Below are 18,617 nucleotides of genomic sequence, written 5' to 3'. Positions count from 1 at the left end.
GAATAAATCAAATTTCAGCGAAACGAATATGACCAAAGTCATAACAAACTTCATGCGTGACGAGCACATTACCCTAACTACTGTGGCTTATCCACCTATGAGGCGATGTTCTAGGACTAAACTTTGGCAGCTTTGATTCCCATGATAGTTCTGAAATTGTTCCAGAACTCAACTTGCGGTACTCGGGTCGGTACCGGCTCTTCGCCTCCCAACTTGCGGGGATCAGGAACAAAACGCTACTACTCCCCCTTTCCTCCCAACTTCCGCCCGCCGGTGCCAGCCTTGATCCCCCCCCAACCGACCAATCCAAGCAGACCCACGCGTCAGGCGCCGCCATGGCCACGTGGCGCCTCCGCCGCGCCGGCGCCGCCCTCGCTGCCTCCTCCGCCCTCGCCGCCGCTCTCGCCGTCTCATCCGCGTCCGCCTCCGACCCCTCCGCCGCCGCCCTCGACGCGGCCAGGCAGCGCGTTGCGCAGCCGGGGGGCGCGCCGCCCCCGCGAGACGCGCAGCGTGCGGCGCTGGCAGGGTCCACCCCCGCTGAGCCCCTAGACGTGCTCGTCGTTGGCGGTGGCGCCACCGGATGCGGCGTCGCGCTCGATGCCGCTACCCGCGGGCTCCGGGTAGGCCTCGTGGAGCGCGAGGACTTCTCTTCTGGAACCTCCTCCCGATCCACCAAACTCATCCATGGCGGTGCGTGGCCTTCTCCAAACCCTGGGACTTACGGAATCCCCTTTTTTGTGCTTTTCCCAAAATTTGGTTCCTACGAATCCTTTGTTAGAACACCACCGTCAGCAGTCTGACCAAGAGTGAAAGAACCATTCTGTAGCAGTTTGGTGAACTAATGTGGCCCTATTTGATGCTTGGTATGTTAGGGTTGATACTGCGATGCACTATCTTAATAGCATACATAATTATTGTCTGGCTACATTAGCAAGTGGATCTGTTGAATTTGTGTTGGAAATCTTTGTTAGTGGAAGTGTGGAACAATACTTGCTCTTAGCAAGCCCTGGCTTTGTTTGAGCAATGCAAATTTATTTCTAATATGTTTATGCCAGTCTAGAAACCTGTGAAGGGCGGGCCTGGTGCAAGCGGTAGTCTTACCGCTTGTGACCGGAAGGTCCCGGGTTCGAGTCGCGGTCTCCTCGCATTGCACAGGCGAGGATAAGGCTTGCCACTAACACCCTTCCCTAGACCCCGCACAGAGCGGGAGCTCTCTCCCTGGGTACGCCAGTCTAGAAACCTGTATTGTGATACTGACCGTTCCTGACTGATGCTATTTGTCAACATGTTGATAAAATATTTACTGTCCAATACACTATCCCTGCCACATTTAAAACATGAGGCTTATCTTGCATCTAAACATTCTCTAACTGAATTTTATTTTAGTTGTACACAAAGAGACACATGAGGTGAAAACATAAAAGATCCTCATAAAGATTGAGTAGGCAATCCTGGATACTGAGTTATGCCCTAAAATTTCAAGGATAATTTCAAAATGAGCTAGGAGAACAGAAAATGAACTTAGCATTGCATTTTATAAGAATGTTTCCTAAGGTTCTTACTACTCAACTTTGTTGGGACTTTTTCATGTTGATTTGATGGTCAAACCAAAACTTTTTCCAAGGTTCCTAAAATTAGTTGGTTTTTACTTGATATACCGTGCCAACTATGTCTACTTTGCTTTTAACTTTGTCCCAACCAAAATATAAGGTTAATCTTCTCCCTGTTACTGTGAAAATGTCTTTCTCTTGTGTTCCTCTTCTTGTGTTCCCTCTTACTGAATAATGATGCAATATATTTATTCTGCTTTCTGCCATAGTAACATCATTTGCAGATAGATGGCTAGCTTGATACAAATGCATGGATGAACATATTATTAAGATTGGGTAACATTTTTGTAATTAAAAAAAAACATTGTGAAACAGAAAAGGCTTAATTACAAACAAGAAATACCTGCACCATTTTTTGTGTGCCTTTTTGGGATTGAAGACTTAATTTATCGTTGTCCCTTATTATATTGCATTCAATTTGTACAGGCGTGCGCTACTTGGAGAAGGCAGTGTTCAATCTTGATTACGGGCAGCTGAAACTCGTTTTTCATGCACTTAAGGAACGCAAGCAGGTTATTGAGAATGCTCCCCATTTGTGCCATGCCTTGCCATGCATGACTCCTTGCTTTAACTGGTTCGAGGTTGTATACTACTGGTTTGGTTTGAAGTTTTATGATCTTGTTGCTGGAAGAAGGCTACTACATTTGTCACGATATTATTCTGTAGATGAATCAGTTGAGCTTTTCCCAACCCTTGCAAAAAATGGCCATGATCGTAGCCTAAGAGGAACAGTTGTGTACTATGATGGTCAAATGAATGACTCTCGGCTGAATGTGGGGTTGGCATGCACTGCTGCAGTTGTTGGTGCAGCTGTTCTCAATTATGCTGAAGTGGTCTCCCTCATTAAGGATGATTCGGGAGAGAGAATCATTGGTGCACACATTCGTGACACACTATCAGGTAGAACAAAGTATGTCCTATCTCTACCCACTATATAAAACAACCATCTCAGAGAGTGGTTCAAGTTATCTGTTTTCTTTGATAGTCATGTGTATCTTTCCTCCATACTTAACTGATGAATACAAACAGTCTTTCTAGTTTCTACTGCCATTGTTTATATATTAGTATTTCTGAATGCTATAAATATGTAACTAAAGTAATTAAGTAAATTATTAGACCACTTTCTAATTTCAAGTTATACTTGCTTTTCTGTGTAGGCTAAATAACTTGCATAAGCTTGTGTTGGAAGCTATGCATCACTGAATTCTTTTGTGATCTACTAGAAAAATCTTTTATAGCGTATGAGATACTGAGGTAACTAGATATCTGTACAATGACAACAACAAAGCATTTAAATAACAAAGAAGTTGAGTAGGTAGATGCATGTTTGTAGATGATGAAATATATTCTGAATGCTTCTGCAGTTTTTGTTCTTGTTCCGAATTGGGTTAAGTATTTATGTTAATACATTCTGAGTTCTGGGTGGAGGCATTTAATTCAACAACAAACTTTAGAGCTGTGAAACTTCTGGCTTCTATGGTTATTTAATGTTTTTTTACCATCATATAGCACTACTGAGTTTTTATTCTTATAGAGTTTGACTTAGGGTTATTAAATGACCAGTTTAGTGCTTTCTTCAACTGTTTTAGGAGTTAGCTGACAATCTGTTGATACTATGATTTATGAAAATTTAAATTACAATGTTGTGTTGCTATTTTAAGTTTTAACAATATATAGTTCTGATATCTCAAGAAATTCTTGCACCTTAAGATGTCTATATGAAGTACTGCATTTTCTTTTGAAATGAGTTATTCCTTTAGTTAATTTATTTGTTTGTTGATGTTAGCATTATTAATATTTAACAGAAATTTGAAAGAAAGGATCACTTTGCTCTTTCTTTCTTAAGGATTTTTTTTAGGTAGACAATTGAAACTGTGGACAATAATGCACCTCCCTCCGGGAATGGAAACTTCAGACGAAACTCTGCTCGCCTATTGATCTTGCTCTTCTGCTTATCTTTGTTTTAAGCTTTAGATTAGATGCTGGCCTTCCAAGATCCATTAGCCTAATTTTCTATTCAGTTCATTGCTAGGAGCTTCAAATCATTAATCATAAACAGTCCTACATCCTTAATCTATTGCTACTTGCTAACTCTAACAGGAATACAATATGTTCGGAAAAATTAAGACGCTGATATTTTTTTTTCTCAAGAATATGTGGATTTTTTATTAAAACAAGTATGGATGTGTATTTCACAGTTCTATACATTTTGCGCTTTTCATTTAGTTAGAAGATCATTCTTCAATATGCTAACATCTTGACTTTAATCATTTATACCTGCGGATGATGGCCGCATGGCAAAAGGACTGATGTGGCTATCGTGTCACCCAAAACCACCTAAAAGAAGAAAAAAAAAGTCCTGTATGTAATTTGAATTTGTTTTAAGAGTTGGATCTAGTTTTGGAGACGAAGAACCAAAATGAAACATTGAAACCAAGGGAATTTTTTTGCTTGAAATAAACCTTCTCATTTTTACTGTAGCAACATGTCATTGCACATTCTGTTTGAAATTGTGGTTTGCCAACTTGATGAGTATTTTGGCCATACCATATATTTTGGCATATGATTCTGTTTTGTTGGTTGCCACATGTTAAGCACATATTATGTGAAATTGATTGTGTCATCCACTGGGTGTTTGAATAATGCAACACTGTCTAGAGTATTGTTGCTTATTTAACTGGGATATAGTCCTTATGTGGCCACTTAATGGTTGCAAATGTGTCGGGGTTTTTTTCCCACGACGGGAAACCTGAATTTCATTACCATAAGCAACGAAATTACAGCAAAGATTACCCGAATTGTCACCTAATGCTTGCAAATATGTGTCAGGTAAGGAGTTTGAAACCTTCGCAAAGGTGGTTGTTAATGCAGCAGGACCATTCTGCGACTCTGTGAGGAAGATGGCTAACAGTAACGTAGCACCTATGATCTGTCCTAGTAGTGGAGTGCACATTGTACTTCCTGATTACTACTCCCCCGAAGGGATGGGGCTAATTGTCCCAAAAACCAAGGATGGCAGAGTTGTATTTATGTTGCCATGGTTAGGAAGGACCGTTGCGGGAACAACTGATTCTAGCACAGCAATAACAATGCTGCCTGAACCGCATGAGGATGAAATACAGTCATATTGGATGCAATCTCTGACTATCTTAATGTTCAGGTGTGTTTGCATATATGCTATCCTTTTCTTTACATGCTAAAATAATATTGTAAAGTTCTTTTGTTATTGTAGTGTTGTTTCACATATTTTTCATCTTGTATTTGGTTGCAAAACTGGAGATGGAGGAACATTTTATTTGCTATTTTAAACTCATTTCAGTTTTGTGCTTTATGAAGCCACAAAACACATTTTAGTGTTGTTTTAGTTCTTTTAGTCTCTCTTTGTACAGCTTTTTTCCTTTTTTCCAAAAAATAATAAAAAGCTCTTACAGTGGGGACCCCCCTGCTGTATTTTTGGGTCAAAAAATATGTGGGTGGCAGTCCACTTCAAGTATTATGAGGATGCTGCATCACTATGCTACTATGTTCTACCTTGCTCTGTCTCCCCATGCTAGATTAGTAAAGAGCTCTTCTATCAGATGCTTCTAGAAGGGAAGTTCATTTGGCAATCTGCATGTTATGAAATCCTACATTCTATATCAACCTCCCCAGCAACTTAGTATTCTGTTAAATGGACCATTTTAGAGGAAGAAAACATTTAATGATCCCTTTGTTGCTAATACTGTTTGAGAAAAAAGGCTGTTGCTAATTACTAACCATGTATGTCAACATGCTGTATACGTACTGGTTAGCCTCTTCGGAATCCAATGGGATCAAAATTATTAGGATATGTATATATCAGGATCATTAGAGAGATCCCCTAGATAGGCTAGTTGCTATGTATAGCCTAGTTTCCTTACATTAGGATAGCTTCCTTGTACAGGTAATAGCCTCCTATATTTGTACTTGCCATGTGTGCCTAATTGGCCCTATATATGCAAGGCTCCCCACCCACATTGGGGGTGTGGTGATTCTTTCTATTCTACATGGTATCAGAGAACTAGTTCCCTTCTCCCTTCCTCCCGCAGCCTTTCTCCCTCCCTCCCGCAACCTTTCTCCACCATCGGCTGTCTTCCCCACCAGCGGCTCTCTTCCCAGGCAACAATGTCGGCCTCCTCTACCACTAGTGCCTCCCACTCTGCGGACTCCATCTCCGCCCCAGCCATCCTCGTTGCCCCCTACGCGACAATCTCTGTCAAATCCCATGTCCCGGTGACCTTGGAGCTGAACCACCCCAACTTCAACCAGTGGTCGCCGTTTTTCACCTCCCTCTGTGGGAAATTCGGCCTCCTCCCACACATCGACGGCACGGCGGCGGCCAGACCCACTGACCCTGCTTGGGCCATTGCGGACTCCTGTGTTCGCAGCTGGCTCCTCGGCACTGTCGGGCCCGACGTCCTCAGCCTTGTTGCGGCACCGGACCAGACCGCGTGCGAGCTCTGGGTCGCCATCAAGCGCCTCTTCGAGGCCAACAAGGCCCCTCGTGCCATCTTCCTGAGCCACAAGTTCCACTCCATGACCCAGGGCGACTCCTCCATCGACGAGTACTGCCAGCAGATGAAGGCCACCGCCGATGCGCTCCGCGATGTCGGCCGTACCATCACCGACCCGGAGCTCATCCTCAACCTCCTGCGCGGCCTCAATCCTCGCTTCGCCAGCACTGCAGACAACATCGCCGACTCGAACCCGCTGCCGGACTTCGCCACCACTCGCGAGAAGCTCGTCCTCAAGGAACTTCGCCTTGCCAACGAGGGCACGGTCGCCGCCCAAACGGCGTTCAACGCCACGTGCGGCCCAGCTTGCCGCTCGGCCTTCGCCGCCGCGGGTGGCGGCTCCTCTGACGGTCGCCAGGGCGGCCACGGCGGCGGCGGCTACGGTGGCGGCAGCAGCAGCGGCGGTGGCGGCAGCCAGGCGGTGGCGGCAGTCGCTACAGGAAGAAGGGACGGGGCGGCCACGGCGGCGGCGGTGGCGGCAGCCAGGGCGGTGGCGGCAGTCGCTACAGGAAGAAGGGACGGGGCGGCCACGGCGGCGGCGGCGGTTCCCAGTCTGGGGGCGGGCCGCGGGCAGCCACACCACCCGCCGGCCCCTGGTTCTGCTATGCCCCCTGGACAGCCGGGGCGCAACAGCAGCAGTGGCGCCCGCCGACGGCGCACCCGGCATGGCGCGGCCCCGGCGTCCTCGGCGCCCATCCTCAGGCCCATACGGCCTTCGCCCCCCGCCCAGTTCTCCGACTGTGCGGCCCCTCCTCCTTCGCAGCAGCCCAACGGCTGGGATCAGGCCGGCCTCGTCGCTGCCCTGAACCAAATGTCCCTCCAGGGGTCCAACCCCTGGGTCCTCGACACCGGCGCCACAACTCACATGTCGCCCTCGGCTGGTATACTTCTGTCCCGTCTCCCCCCTCCTACCTCTGGCATCACGATTGGCAACGGTAGCACCATTCCTATCACATGCCGTGGCACCTCCACACTGTCTTCTCCCAACTCTACTTTTCGCCTCACTAACGTTCTGGTTGCGCCGGCCCTCATGCACAATCTTCTTTCCGTTCGTCAATTCACACGTGACAATGATTGTTCTATTGAATTTGACGCTTTTGGTTTTTCTGTTAAGGACCAACAGACGGGACGCATGACTCTTCGCTGCAATAGTGGTGGCGACCTCTACACCTTCCCCTCCACGCCAGCACACCACTGCAGCCTCGCCACCACCTCATCGCTATGGCACCACCGCCTTGGTCACCCCGGTCCTTCTAGCCTCGTCACTCTACAGAGCATGTCGGTCATCTCCTGTAATAAGAGCCCATCATCTCTATGCCATGCCTGTCAACTTGGCAAGCATGTCCGGCTCCCATTTAGTCATTCTACCTCTGTGACCACTGCTCCCTTTGATTTAGTTCACTGTGATGTATGGACGTCCCTGGTCCTTAGCACCTCCGGTTTTAAATATTATCTTGTTGTACTGGATGATTTTTCCCATTATTGCTGGTCGTTTCCGCTTCGTCACAAATCCGAGGTGCGCCGCCACATAGTCGATTTCACTGCCTACGCTCAAACACAGTTTGGCTCCACACCGAAATCATTCCAAGCTGATAATGGGACCGAGTTCGTTAACCATGCTACCACCTCCTTCCTCGCTAGCCATGGCATTACGCTCCGCCTCTTGTGTCCCTATACCTCTCCACAGAATGGCAAGGCTGAACGCATGCTTCGCACCACCAATGACACTATCCGCACCATGCTCCTTCATGCGTCCATGCCACCTCCCTACTGGGCTGAAGCTCTTGCCACTGCCACTTTCCTCCTCAATAGGCGACCCTCCTCCATACAAAACAATATACCCTATCAGCTTCTTCACAAAACACTCCCAGACTACTACTCGCTTCGAGTTTTCGGATGCCTCTGCTATCCAAATCTCACTACCACCTCCCCCACAAACTAGCCCCTCGTTCAACACCCCGTGTCTTCCTTGGCTACCCATCCTCTCACAAGGGGTATCGCTGTCTCGACATGTCCACACGACGCATCGTCATCTCTCGCCATGTTATTTTTGATGAATTGGTGTTCCCTTTCTCGGCAGCACCCTCGGCGGCCTCCATGCCGTCTTCACTTGATTTCCTGATGCAGGGGCTATCTTCCTCGACGACACCTGCGACCACCGCTCTGCTACTCGCTGGCCCTACGGCCCCCACCTCCAGCGTGGACGAGTCCCCGGACCTCCTGGACCCGGCTATCCTCCAGCTGGGCCCCCTGGCTCCTCCTGCAGGCGGGCCCCGGCTGGGCGGCCAGCGCTTTGGTGCCGTCTACACTCGCCGTGCCCGGCTTTTTGCAGCGCCGACCGACCAAGCAGCAGCTCCTGTGGCCGCAGCCGTGGCACCTACTGCACCTCCAGCACCACTGGTGCCCCCTGCTGCGCCTCCAGCACCTCTGGTGCCCCCTGCTGCGCTTCCAGCAGCACCAGCAACAGCTGTTGGCCCTGGTGCAGCAGCTCCTCGAGCTGCCGCGCGGCCTGTGACGCGCTCACAGACCGGCAATCTCCGCACCGTCGAGCGCTACGGATTCTCCGCCTCCGTTGCTTCGCCCCTCCCGGCGAACTATCGCACCGCCCTCGCCGATCCCAATTGGCGCGCTGCGATGGCAGAAGAACACAAGGCGCTGATCGACAATGGCACTTGGCGCCACGTCCCTCGCCAGCCTGGTGCGAACATCGTCACTGGAAAGTGGCTGTTCAAGCACAAGTTTCACGCCGACGGCTCCCTCACCCAGCACAAGGCGCGCTGGGTCGTCCGTGGCTTCACCCAACAAGCCGGCGTCGACTACGACGAGACCTTCAGTCCGGTGGTCAAGCCGGCCACGATCCGCACTGTCCTCAGCTTCGCTGTTTCTCGGGAGTGGCCTATCCGACAGCTCGATGTGAAGAACGCTTTCCTTCACGGCCACCTCGAGGAGACGGTCTACTGCGAGCAGCCGTCCGGCTTCGTCGACCCCGCTGCCCCTGCCTCTGTCTGCTTGCTGCAGAAGTCCTTATATGGACTCAAGCAGGCGCCACGTGCTTGGAACCAGCGCTTCACCATGTTCATCCACAGCATCGGCTTCACCCCCTCCAAGTCGGATGCCTCCCTGTTCGTCTACAAGGTTGTCGACGAGCTGGCCTACCTCCTCTACGTCGATGACATCATTGTCACCGCGTCGTCTCCGGCCCTTCTCCAGCACGTCACCGCGCGCCTCCGCTCGGAGTTTGCCATGATGGACCTCGGCGACCTGCACCACTTCCTCGGCATCTCGGTGACTCGGGACAGCCGCGGGCTGTTCCTTTCCCAGCGGCAGTATGCTGTGGATCTTCTCCAGCGTGCCGGCATGTCTGAGTGCCACTCGACATCTACCCCCGTGGATGCCCGGACCAAGTTGTCCGCCACAGAGGGCGCCGTGCTCGCTGACCCCTCGGAGTATCGAAGCCTTGCTGGTGCGCTCCAGTACCTCACCCTGACGAGGCCGGACCTAGCCTATGCCGTCCAGCAGGTCTGCCTCTTCATGCACGACCCCTGCGAGCTGCACCTTGCGCTGATCAAGCGCATCCTGCGGTATGTCAAGGGCTCCCTATCGTCTGGCCTGCACTTGGGCACCGGTGCCATCGACCAGCTCATTGCCTACTCCGACGCTGACTGGGCCGGCTGCCCCGACACGCGCCACTCCACCTCCGGCTTCTGCGTCTACCTCGGCGAGAACCTGGTGTCTTGGTCCTCCAAGCGCCAGACGACGGTGTCTCGCTCCAGTGCCGAAGCTGAGTACCGTGTAGTGGCCCATGTTGTGGCCGAGTGCTGCTGGCTGCGTCAGCTGCTCCAGGAACTCCACATCTCGATCCCGCGTGCGACGGTTGTCTACTGCGACAACGTGAGCGCCGTCTACATGACTGCCAACCCCGTCCACCATCGCCGCACGAAGCACATCGAGATCGACATTCACTTCGTCCGCAAGAAGGTGGCTCTAGGACAGTTCCGGGTTCTTCATGTTCCCTCCGCGTACCAATTCGCAGACATCATGACCAAAGGTCTACCCGTCCAGCTCTTCACTGATTTCCGGACCAGTCTGTGCGTCCGTGATTCTCCCGCTGCGACTGCGGCCGGGGTATTAGGATATGTATATATCAGGATCATTAGAGAGATCCCCTGGATAGGCTAGTTGCTATGTATAGCCTAGTTTCCTTACATTAGGATAGCTTCCTTGTACAGGTAATAGCCTCCTATATTTGTACTTGCCATGTGTGCCTAATTGGCCCTATATATGCAAGGCTCCCCACCCACATTGGGTGTGTGGTGATTCTTTCTATTCTACAAAAATGATTACATAGTTTACATCTTCTTTCATAGTGTGATGATATACTTTAAACCTCCATTTGAAGTGTCAATAATCTACTGTGTATTCTGTTTCGTTTCATATTAAAATGTACTTTGTGAGACTGTAATTAGAATCATATTTTCCAACACAAATGGAGAAATATTGACTGTACAAATATACTTTAATGTCTTCATTCATCAGGTAAGGCGTTCAGATGTTCTTTCTGCCTGGAGTGGTATACGTCCTTTGGCCACAGATCCATCTGCAAAGAATACTGAGAGTATTTCTCGAGATCATGTTGTATTTGAAGACTACCCCGGGCTAATAACAATTACTGGTGGAAAATGGACAACCTATAGGAGGTAAGGCCTACCTAGTTGCTACTATGATTTATTGGTAGTATTGATAGGATGAAACTGGCTTGACCTGGTCAAGCTTTCAGTGTTGCCAATTTACTTATTGGGCCTTTTTTTTAAAAGAAAAGAAAAGAAAAGAAAAGTGTTGTGGACACGTTTGTAGGCTTGAGACATATGCGCACCGGTAGAAGGAACTGGCATTCACAAGTGGCTAGTTAAGTTGTTGGAGTTTGTTTGACTCATTTCAGAGTTTGGTTCAGATTAGTTGTGAGAGGATAAGTAGCAAGTTTGTTAGCACCAGCTCTACTATAGAGTTTGACAGATTTATTGTAATCAAGCAGAGATAATAAGCGTAAGAACTCAGAGCCTCTTCTAGAGGGTGAGTGCAGTATATGCCTCTATCACTCCCTAACCCAGCCAGCCACCAATCTACAATCTAGCCATATCAAAAAGTTAAGATATGCCTACAGCTACAGTTATGGACTGCATTATCATATACAGATGGAAATTATGATTTATGAAAATCAGTAGAGCTTGACTGTCAAGCAGAAACAAGACTGCTTCATGTTTTTTCTAAGAATAAATTACCATCTAGCTATCATATGCTTCGCTGGCAGTGCCTATATTAGTCTGTGCCACTTCCGTGGTACCTAGCCAAACTCTGCCCTTGAATTGCACTTCCATTGTTTTGTTCATCTGCATTGCGCCTAGCATGAATTGCACCTTAGCTAACTCATGCAGTGGAGCAAAATTATGTGGCCTCAAAAAAGATGAAGAGGGTGCCTGGGGAGGGGGTTTGCTGGTCTGGAACAGTCCCATCCGCTCATGGCTGCAGGAAATCATGAGAAGATGAAGGCAGGATGATGATGAGCCAATGAAAAAGATTTGGCAAGCTGGGATTAGCTTATACATAATTAGAATTTTGCTAAGAATTACTTAGTTTGTTTCCTTCCTGTTTTTGGGTTACTTTAGAGTGGTGATTGGTGAAAGAGAATGGGGAAACACGAGTGAACTATGGCAGACACTGCCACCAAATCCAACTTTGAAGTAGCATAGCATATATAATATATATATGTTACAATCAGAGTGTCATGTAATTTACTGGCAGTACTTCATTTTAGTTTGACTGTCAGTGCAGCTTAAGGCAAAACCACATGGGTTGTCTTTTGCTATTAGGATATATTTGCCCTTAGCCCCTTACACAAAAGATCCTTTGAGGACTATATTTAAGTTCATGTGCATGTTGTTTGTTTGACTGTACACGTGCATGATCATGTTGCGCACTACAAGATATTCCATTGTTGAATTCTAATGAGCTTGTTTGTTCAGTATGGCTGAAGATGCTGTAAATGCAGCAGTCAGGTCTGGGAGTTTGAAACCAGCTAATGATTGTGTGACTGATAATTTGCATATTGTTGGTGGATATGGATGGGATCCTGCTTCTTTTACAGTTCTTGCTCAGAATTATAAGCGAATGAAAAAGACATATGGTGGCAAGGTTATTCCAGGTGCAATGGACAGTGCTGTATCGAAACATTTGTCACATGCATATGGAACTTTGGCTGAACAAGTGGCTACTATTGCCCAGGTTTGTTCTCCTTTGACTCCGCAGCGCAATTTATGTGAACTCTGTTCTAGTAGGATGGAAAAGAAAATAAAGACCTTGCTCCAGTTTGTCTTTTCATCTGTTTGGGGAGTAAAATGTTATATGCATGGTTTTCAAGGCGCCACTTAGGCAATGAGGTGTGCTGGGACTCTGGTCATCCCAGTTACCGTGACAAAAAAAGTTCAGTAAAAGAGAGTTTTGGAGGGAGAAGAGAGGAAGAACAAGAGAGGAGCTGGTCAGCAGGCCAACAACCTGCAGCCGCTGCCATACTCGCTGGCTCTGCGCCAGTAGATGGCACAGAACTTGCTTTGGTCAGCTGTGGCACAGTCAATCTGGAAACGGGTGGCAGCAGCGGTCGGTTTGAGGGAACAGAGCAGTTAGGAAAGGGAAGGAACAGGGAGAAGTTGCGGGCGGCAGTAGCACATCTGGTGAATGAGCAGGAAGCAAGAGGCACCAAGATGGGGAGGGGAGAGGAAGGGGAAGTTGCAGGCGGGAGCACTGATCTGGTGAACGAGTGGCAATGAGAGAAATAGAGGGAGGGAGAAAGGGAGTGGTAGATTATGTTAGGGGATGGGGTATATGGGCTGCACCAGCCCCCTTCTTACTACTTTTTTTTTTATTTTCCTTGTTCCTCCTCCACGCTGCTTTTTTGCAGTTTCTTATGTTGATATGATGTCGCTTTGCCTTGTCTTATAAGTGCCTTGGTATCGCCTAAGCGATTGGAAGGGGGTGGCTTGACACGCCTCACATTACCACCTTAAGAACCAGTGTTCTGCGTAAGTTTATTAAGTATGACTGTGATAGTAATAATGATGCACTGCAGTTTATTTGTGGGTTCTTTTGAAACCAAAAACTTATTATAATTCTTCCCTTAGTTACATAATGGATTATTTTTAATTGAATATGAAATTTAGCACACCATGAGTTTTGTAACATCTTGAGGATGGAATAACATGTCAAATTTGGATCAGTTTTGGCCTTTTGGATGAAAAGTTATTCACCAAAGCGAACATTAATGTTTGTAAATATAGTTTATAATAATATGAGAACCCATCATGTTGTACCATGTCGAAATCAATTGCCAAATTTTTGGATCAAGATATATGTGTTCAGTGCTGGGATCGCATGGTTGCTCTGTTTATTTTTTGCATAGATATGCATAAATGTTTGTGTGAAAAAGGTCACAGGTGCCAAGGTAACCTTCAGGTCCCTGGAAGTGGGATGTTTTCTAGTAATTATTTGTTGTTGCCTTTCTGTTATCATTTCTGTATTTTTGAAAACCTTGCAAGATTCCTATTGTATGCATTCTGATGTCTGAAAAAATTCCCACTAAAATGGAATCCAGCAATGTGATTTGCATCCCTGAATTCCTCATAGTCAGCTTTCTTTGTTTAGGAAGCTGGGCCATCGACCTAAGTGCTGTTTTGCCTGCGTGTGCATGTGCCAAATCTTATAAATCTAATTCCATATTTCAATAGAACTGTATCAATGATGTACACATGAGTGCTAGGTTCTTTATGACATGAGTGTCTACATGATTCCCCTGTATTATTTCTCTAGTACTATTGAAGATTGCTTAGGCCCTGGCTGTCACAAACTAGTCAGCATGAATACTTTTATTTAAGGTATTTATGTAAATTATCTATATGGATCAAAACTACACATTCGTGGCATGTTCTCATGTTGTGTGACAACTCAGATTATTGCATACATGAATCTCCCCATTTTTTCCATTCAATGGATGATCAATATGGAACTGAAACCCATGGCTAATTTGTTTGTCTGAAAAATGTGGTACCTATTTTTTGTCCTTTCATAATATTTGTACTTCTTAAATAAATATTTTTAGAACGAAGGCTTGGGAAAGCGCCTTGCTCATGGATACCCATTTTTGGAAGCTGAAGTAGCATACTGTGCTCGTTATGAGTACTGTGAATCTGCTGTGGACTTTGTTGCAAGGAGATGCCGGCTTGCTTTCCTTGACACAAATGCTGCCGGTAGAGCATTGCCCCGAATCATTGAAATTTTAGCTTCAGAGCACAAGTGGGACAAGGCAAGGAAGAAGGTGGAGCTGCAGAAGGGTAGAGAGTTCTTGGAAACATTCAAGTCATCTAAGAACGCCCAATTCCGTGATGGGAAACATAATGGTAAGAAGAGGTTCATTAAAGTGCTCCTCTTCTCTGCATCCAATTTATGTTTTAATTTTATTGCATCATGTGCAGGACCATGACCGAATACGCAGTTTCGTGAATAAGCATCAATCTTATGCACAAGTTCTCTTGAACAAGTAGGCCCCGGTACAAGAGTGAGCCTGTGAATGTTGAAACTTGAAAGGTTAGGTTTCCACATTTCTACGCATGGCTGTGAAATCGACGTGCTGATTTCCAGCAGAATAAGATGTGGTCACGGCACTATATAATTGTAAATACCCCAGCATGTTAGTCGATTTGAAATAAACTGGAAGCAGAGACCAACGATTTCTTGCTCAACCTAGAATTTGCACTTTTTTCCTCCTGTGCGACTGTATTTCTCCTCCTCCCCTGTTGATCACCGGATACCACCACTGTCGCTAACTTGCTATTGTCATTTAAGACTCGCAGGTATTAAGCCTTTTTGGCCATTGTCTTCACTAGATATATTGTTTTTGTTGCCTGCCTTGCCGACGACCATGGCCTTGCCCTAGCTGGCCCTGCTTGCGCTTTGCCACCGGTTACAAGCTCTGGCCACCTATGGCGACTGGCAGGCCATAGCCATAGGTGGTTGTCCTGGAGGTGTATACATATATCTTGTACATATGTTATTTCCCGTTGGTGAATAGAACACTCGTGAAGATCAATTTGTATTGCATGTTGCGTTTCATAATTTGCACATGCCGTTTTAGACATCATCTCACGTATCAAGGAGTGTTTAATTAGGATGTCTATTCTCTGTTTTACCCATATTAAATAGGAATTTAAATCAAAGCTTCCTCTCCGTAGTGGTAAAGGGCATCACTGACCTGAGTTTGACTTCTGGTAGTCACCTTTTTTGTAGCCTATTTTTTTTTCCTTTTTTTATGAAACGTGCAGCATGGATATCGCGATTTTTTTTTTCTGTAAAATGTGCTGCTTTTTGTTTGGAGCATGAGAACTAGCCGGGCTGTGAAATTTCAGTCCATCGTGCTATGCCCTTTTCAATTGCGCGCGGCACGGTAGCAAATCACCCGGTGCGATGATGGGAGGGAGATGAAGTTCGCAGTAGGGAAAGATGGTAGGGGAACCTTCACTACAGGTTGGGTGCGTTTTGCAATAGCGAACGGCATAAAGGGAGGGTCGATTGTTGCGTTCAGCTTTCATAGGAACGGGGAGGACCTGGACATTGACGTATATGTGCTGGCAAGATAGTTTTAGATAAAAAAAAAACTTGTGTTTCGAAGGGTCTCCTGTTTGGGGCTGCTTGCAGCCTGTTCGGGAGGCCGTATCGTATTGTGGATTATTTACTATTGGCTGGTTTGGTGTGAGAGAAAAACACTGTTCCCGGCTGGAAATTTACGATCGTTTACGAGCAAGCGAACAGGCTGTTGATTTCGTTATATGTTTGTTGATTTAGCTGGGTAAATGCGTGTATCCTTTTAAGCAACGGTCACTCATTTTTTGGGTGGCTGGTGTAGCTAGTTTGTTGCACTTGTGGAATAGAGGTTCAATCGGCAGACGTGCTTTGTTGCAACCATTCAAAGTTGGAGCGCGAATGGGCGCTATAAAAAATGGTTTGACATAGTGAATTGTATATTCGAAAGGTGTTTTATCTTTGAAAGTGCAACACAAAATGCGCGGACCCTGACAAATCTCCGCGGGGGACAAAATAGCATCCGCGAGGGAAGAAATCCCTTCCACGTGATACTTCCTGCCATTTGTCATTTGCGCGGAGGAGAGAAGAGGAGAGGGACAGAAGGGCAGGAGGCAGAAAAGCGATAGGGATGTTTGAGACATGGATACATCTACTGCTCTGGGGTTGAAAATGGTTTTCCGACCCGAATCTGAATCTATAGTACGCGCGCACAAAAAAAAAATCCTTCCCCTGACTTGGGATTATTTTGTTTAATTTGAAGTAAAAATTTGGGAACACAGAAATTTGAACTCCTTACTCAAATTCTCAACGTCTTAATCATATTGGACCCTAATATGAAAGTGGTTTTATTACAAATTTGTAATACTTGAAACTATTATTAAAATGAGTAAATTACACGCCCGGTCCTCAAAGTATTGGGCCGGTTTCATCTAGGTCCTCAAACTACGAAATTGCATATTTGGCTCCCTAATGTATTCAAGTGATCTCATCTAGGTCCAAGTTAGACGCGAGGAGTGTTAGAAGCTGACTATGTCGTCCACGTGGACATGATTTAAGATGACGTGGTCGTCCACGTGGCGCGTGCTGATTGGTTGGAGTAGTGCTGACTGGGCGGTCCAGTTGACCTAGTTGACCGCGGGTCAACTAGTGATCTGGAGCGTCCATCCAAGATCTGGTGGCGCCGGGAGCATCTTCCTCCTCCAGCTCGTCCATGGACGACTCCTGCTACAGGGAAGGCCGGAAGGGGATCAGGCCGCCCCGCGCGACCGAGCCCTCCCCCAAGCCTGCCATGAGGACCATGCCCCTCCCTTCCCTCGCTCCACCACCGCTCGCTGAGGCGGTCCATCCAGACCTATTCTTCCCGCGACACTGAAACGTGGCCGCCATTGACGGTCAGCCGCCAAGCTCTTTGTCGGGGTCATAACCTCAGGGTGTCTCAAGGCATCGACTAGTTAGTAGGTCAAGCGGCCCATGAGACATCGGCTAGTGAAAGCCTGAATGACCGAGGCCTAGCCAAGCCAAGTAAATCAGGCCGGATGCTAAGGCCAGGGTCGGCCACGACCCCTTCCTCCTACCTAAGCCACAAGCGCTCAATGGGTGCATGACCTCTCCCCCGTCTCGACCCCTGGGAGGAATGGGGAGAGGTCGAGCACAGCCAGGCACACCCGCTGTGACAAGGGTAGGTATGCCACTCTGACCCTGTAAAGGACCGAGGGGACAACGGTCACCTTGGTCCGGTCAAACGCCATCCCCGCACCACACAGCTCAGACAAGACAACACCGCCTAAGGCGGTGACGACCGGTACGATAACCACCGGCCAAATACGCCCGACAAGACGTATGTATGACCCCACCCACCACGGGATGGGATCCACGATGAAGGCCTTAACTTAGAGACTATCCAAACCGACGGGAGCCACGATCCCGACGACTGGGATCGTGGCCTTCAGTTCTTCAAACCAACAAGGCGATCGTTGACCTAGGGGCGGCTACCAACTCCTTTACGACTCCACAGGAAACCAGGAAGCTATGATGAAGACCATGGCGAGGACCATGTCGCACAGGATGCCCGATAAACCATCACTGTGCCTATGGTGCCGCCACGGTCGGCACAGTAACACCACGTCACACCATGCCACGACGTGACCATAAGACCATGACGACAACCATGTCCGGACGTGCTCCATGAGACGGCGTAGCTTGCAAGCCAAGTTAGCTAGGACCTCCCTCAGGCTCACGACCCTTTAGTCAGGAGAATCTTCTTCTTTGTATACGCCCTAGCCCCAAACTCTATATAAGGGCAGCCAGGGCACCCATCTTGGGGATCCAACTCTCATCATTCTTACACCGTAGGAGGGCTCCTAAAGCTTCCCTTCGGATAGCCCGTCCCCTAGCTCTAGATCTCCTACCTCTTTCACCATTCTTGCACCCCCATTGTAAGAACTTTAGAGCATTCAAGCGAGGAACACACACTCGATCATCTCTGAGACTGGATGTAGGGCTCCGGCCTGAACCAGTAAATCCTCGTGTCTTTTGAATGCTACCATTATCTTTCTATAGCAACGCGATAATCGTATAAATTTACTAGTTCGGTTTACAAAACACTGACACTCTATGATGTAGCTCTTCTCCTCATCTCCCCCTATCAAAGCAGGGCCTCGGCACCACATCATCGCGCTGCAGATGCCCTACCCTTTCACTAGTCCTCTCCGTCGCCGTAGCGCCCCTATCACCCTGTCGCCATGGATGAGCTCGGGTCGAGCTCGTCGATCTCCACACACACACCTCCGTCCTCCTCCCTGTTTCCTGATCTAGCTTCGCAAGGACGTGCTATAGCCGCTAGACTAGATTT

General features: G+C 47.6%; 1 protein-coding gene across 1 annotated transcript; it reads left to right on the top strand.

Moving 5' to 3' along the window:
* The first annotated feature begins 203 nt into the window (after positions 1 to 203).
* LOC136494482 (glycerol-3-phosphate dehydrogenase SDP6, mitochondrial-like) lies at positions 204 to 15,068 on the top strand. The gene is given in 8 exon segments (XM_066490645.1): positions 204 to 690; positions 2,037 to 2,510; positions 4,440 to 4,730; positions 4,733 to 4,770; positions 10,679 to 10,839; positions 12,163 to 12,421; positions 14,289 to 14,586; positions 14,662 to 15,068. Coding segments are annotated over 8 exon segments (1,884 nt in total). The 5' UTR covers positions 204 to 335; the 3' UTR covers positions 14,670 to 15,068.
* Positions 15,069 to 18,617: the final 3,549 nt, after the last annotated feature.

The sequence above is a fragment of the Miscanthus floridulus genome, chromosome 11 (assembly GCF_019320115.1).
Source record: "Miscanthus floridulus cultivar M001 chromosome 11, ASM1932011v1, whole genome shotgun sequence".
Taxonomy (NCBI): domain Eukaryota; kingdom Viridiplantae; phylum Streptophyta; class Magnoliopsida; order Poales; family Poaceae; genus Miscanthus; species Miscanthus floridulus.
Note: the sequence above shows the minus strand (reverse complement) of the source record. Positions and strands in the feature narration are given on the sequence as shown.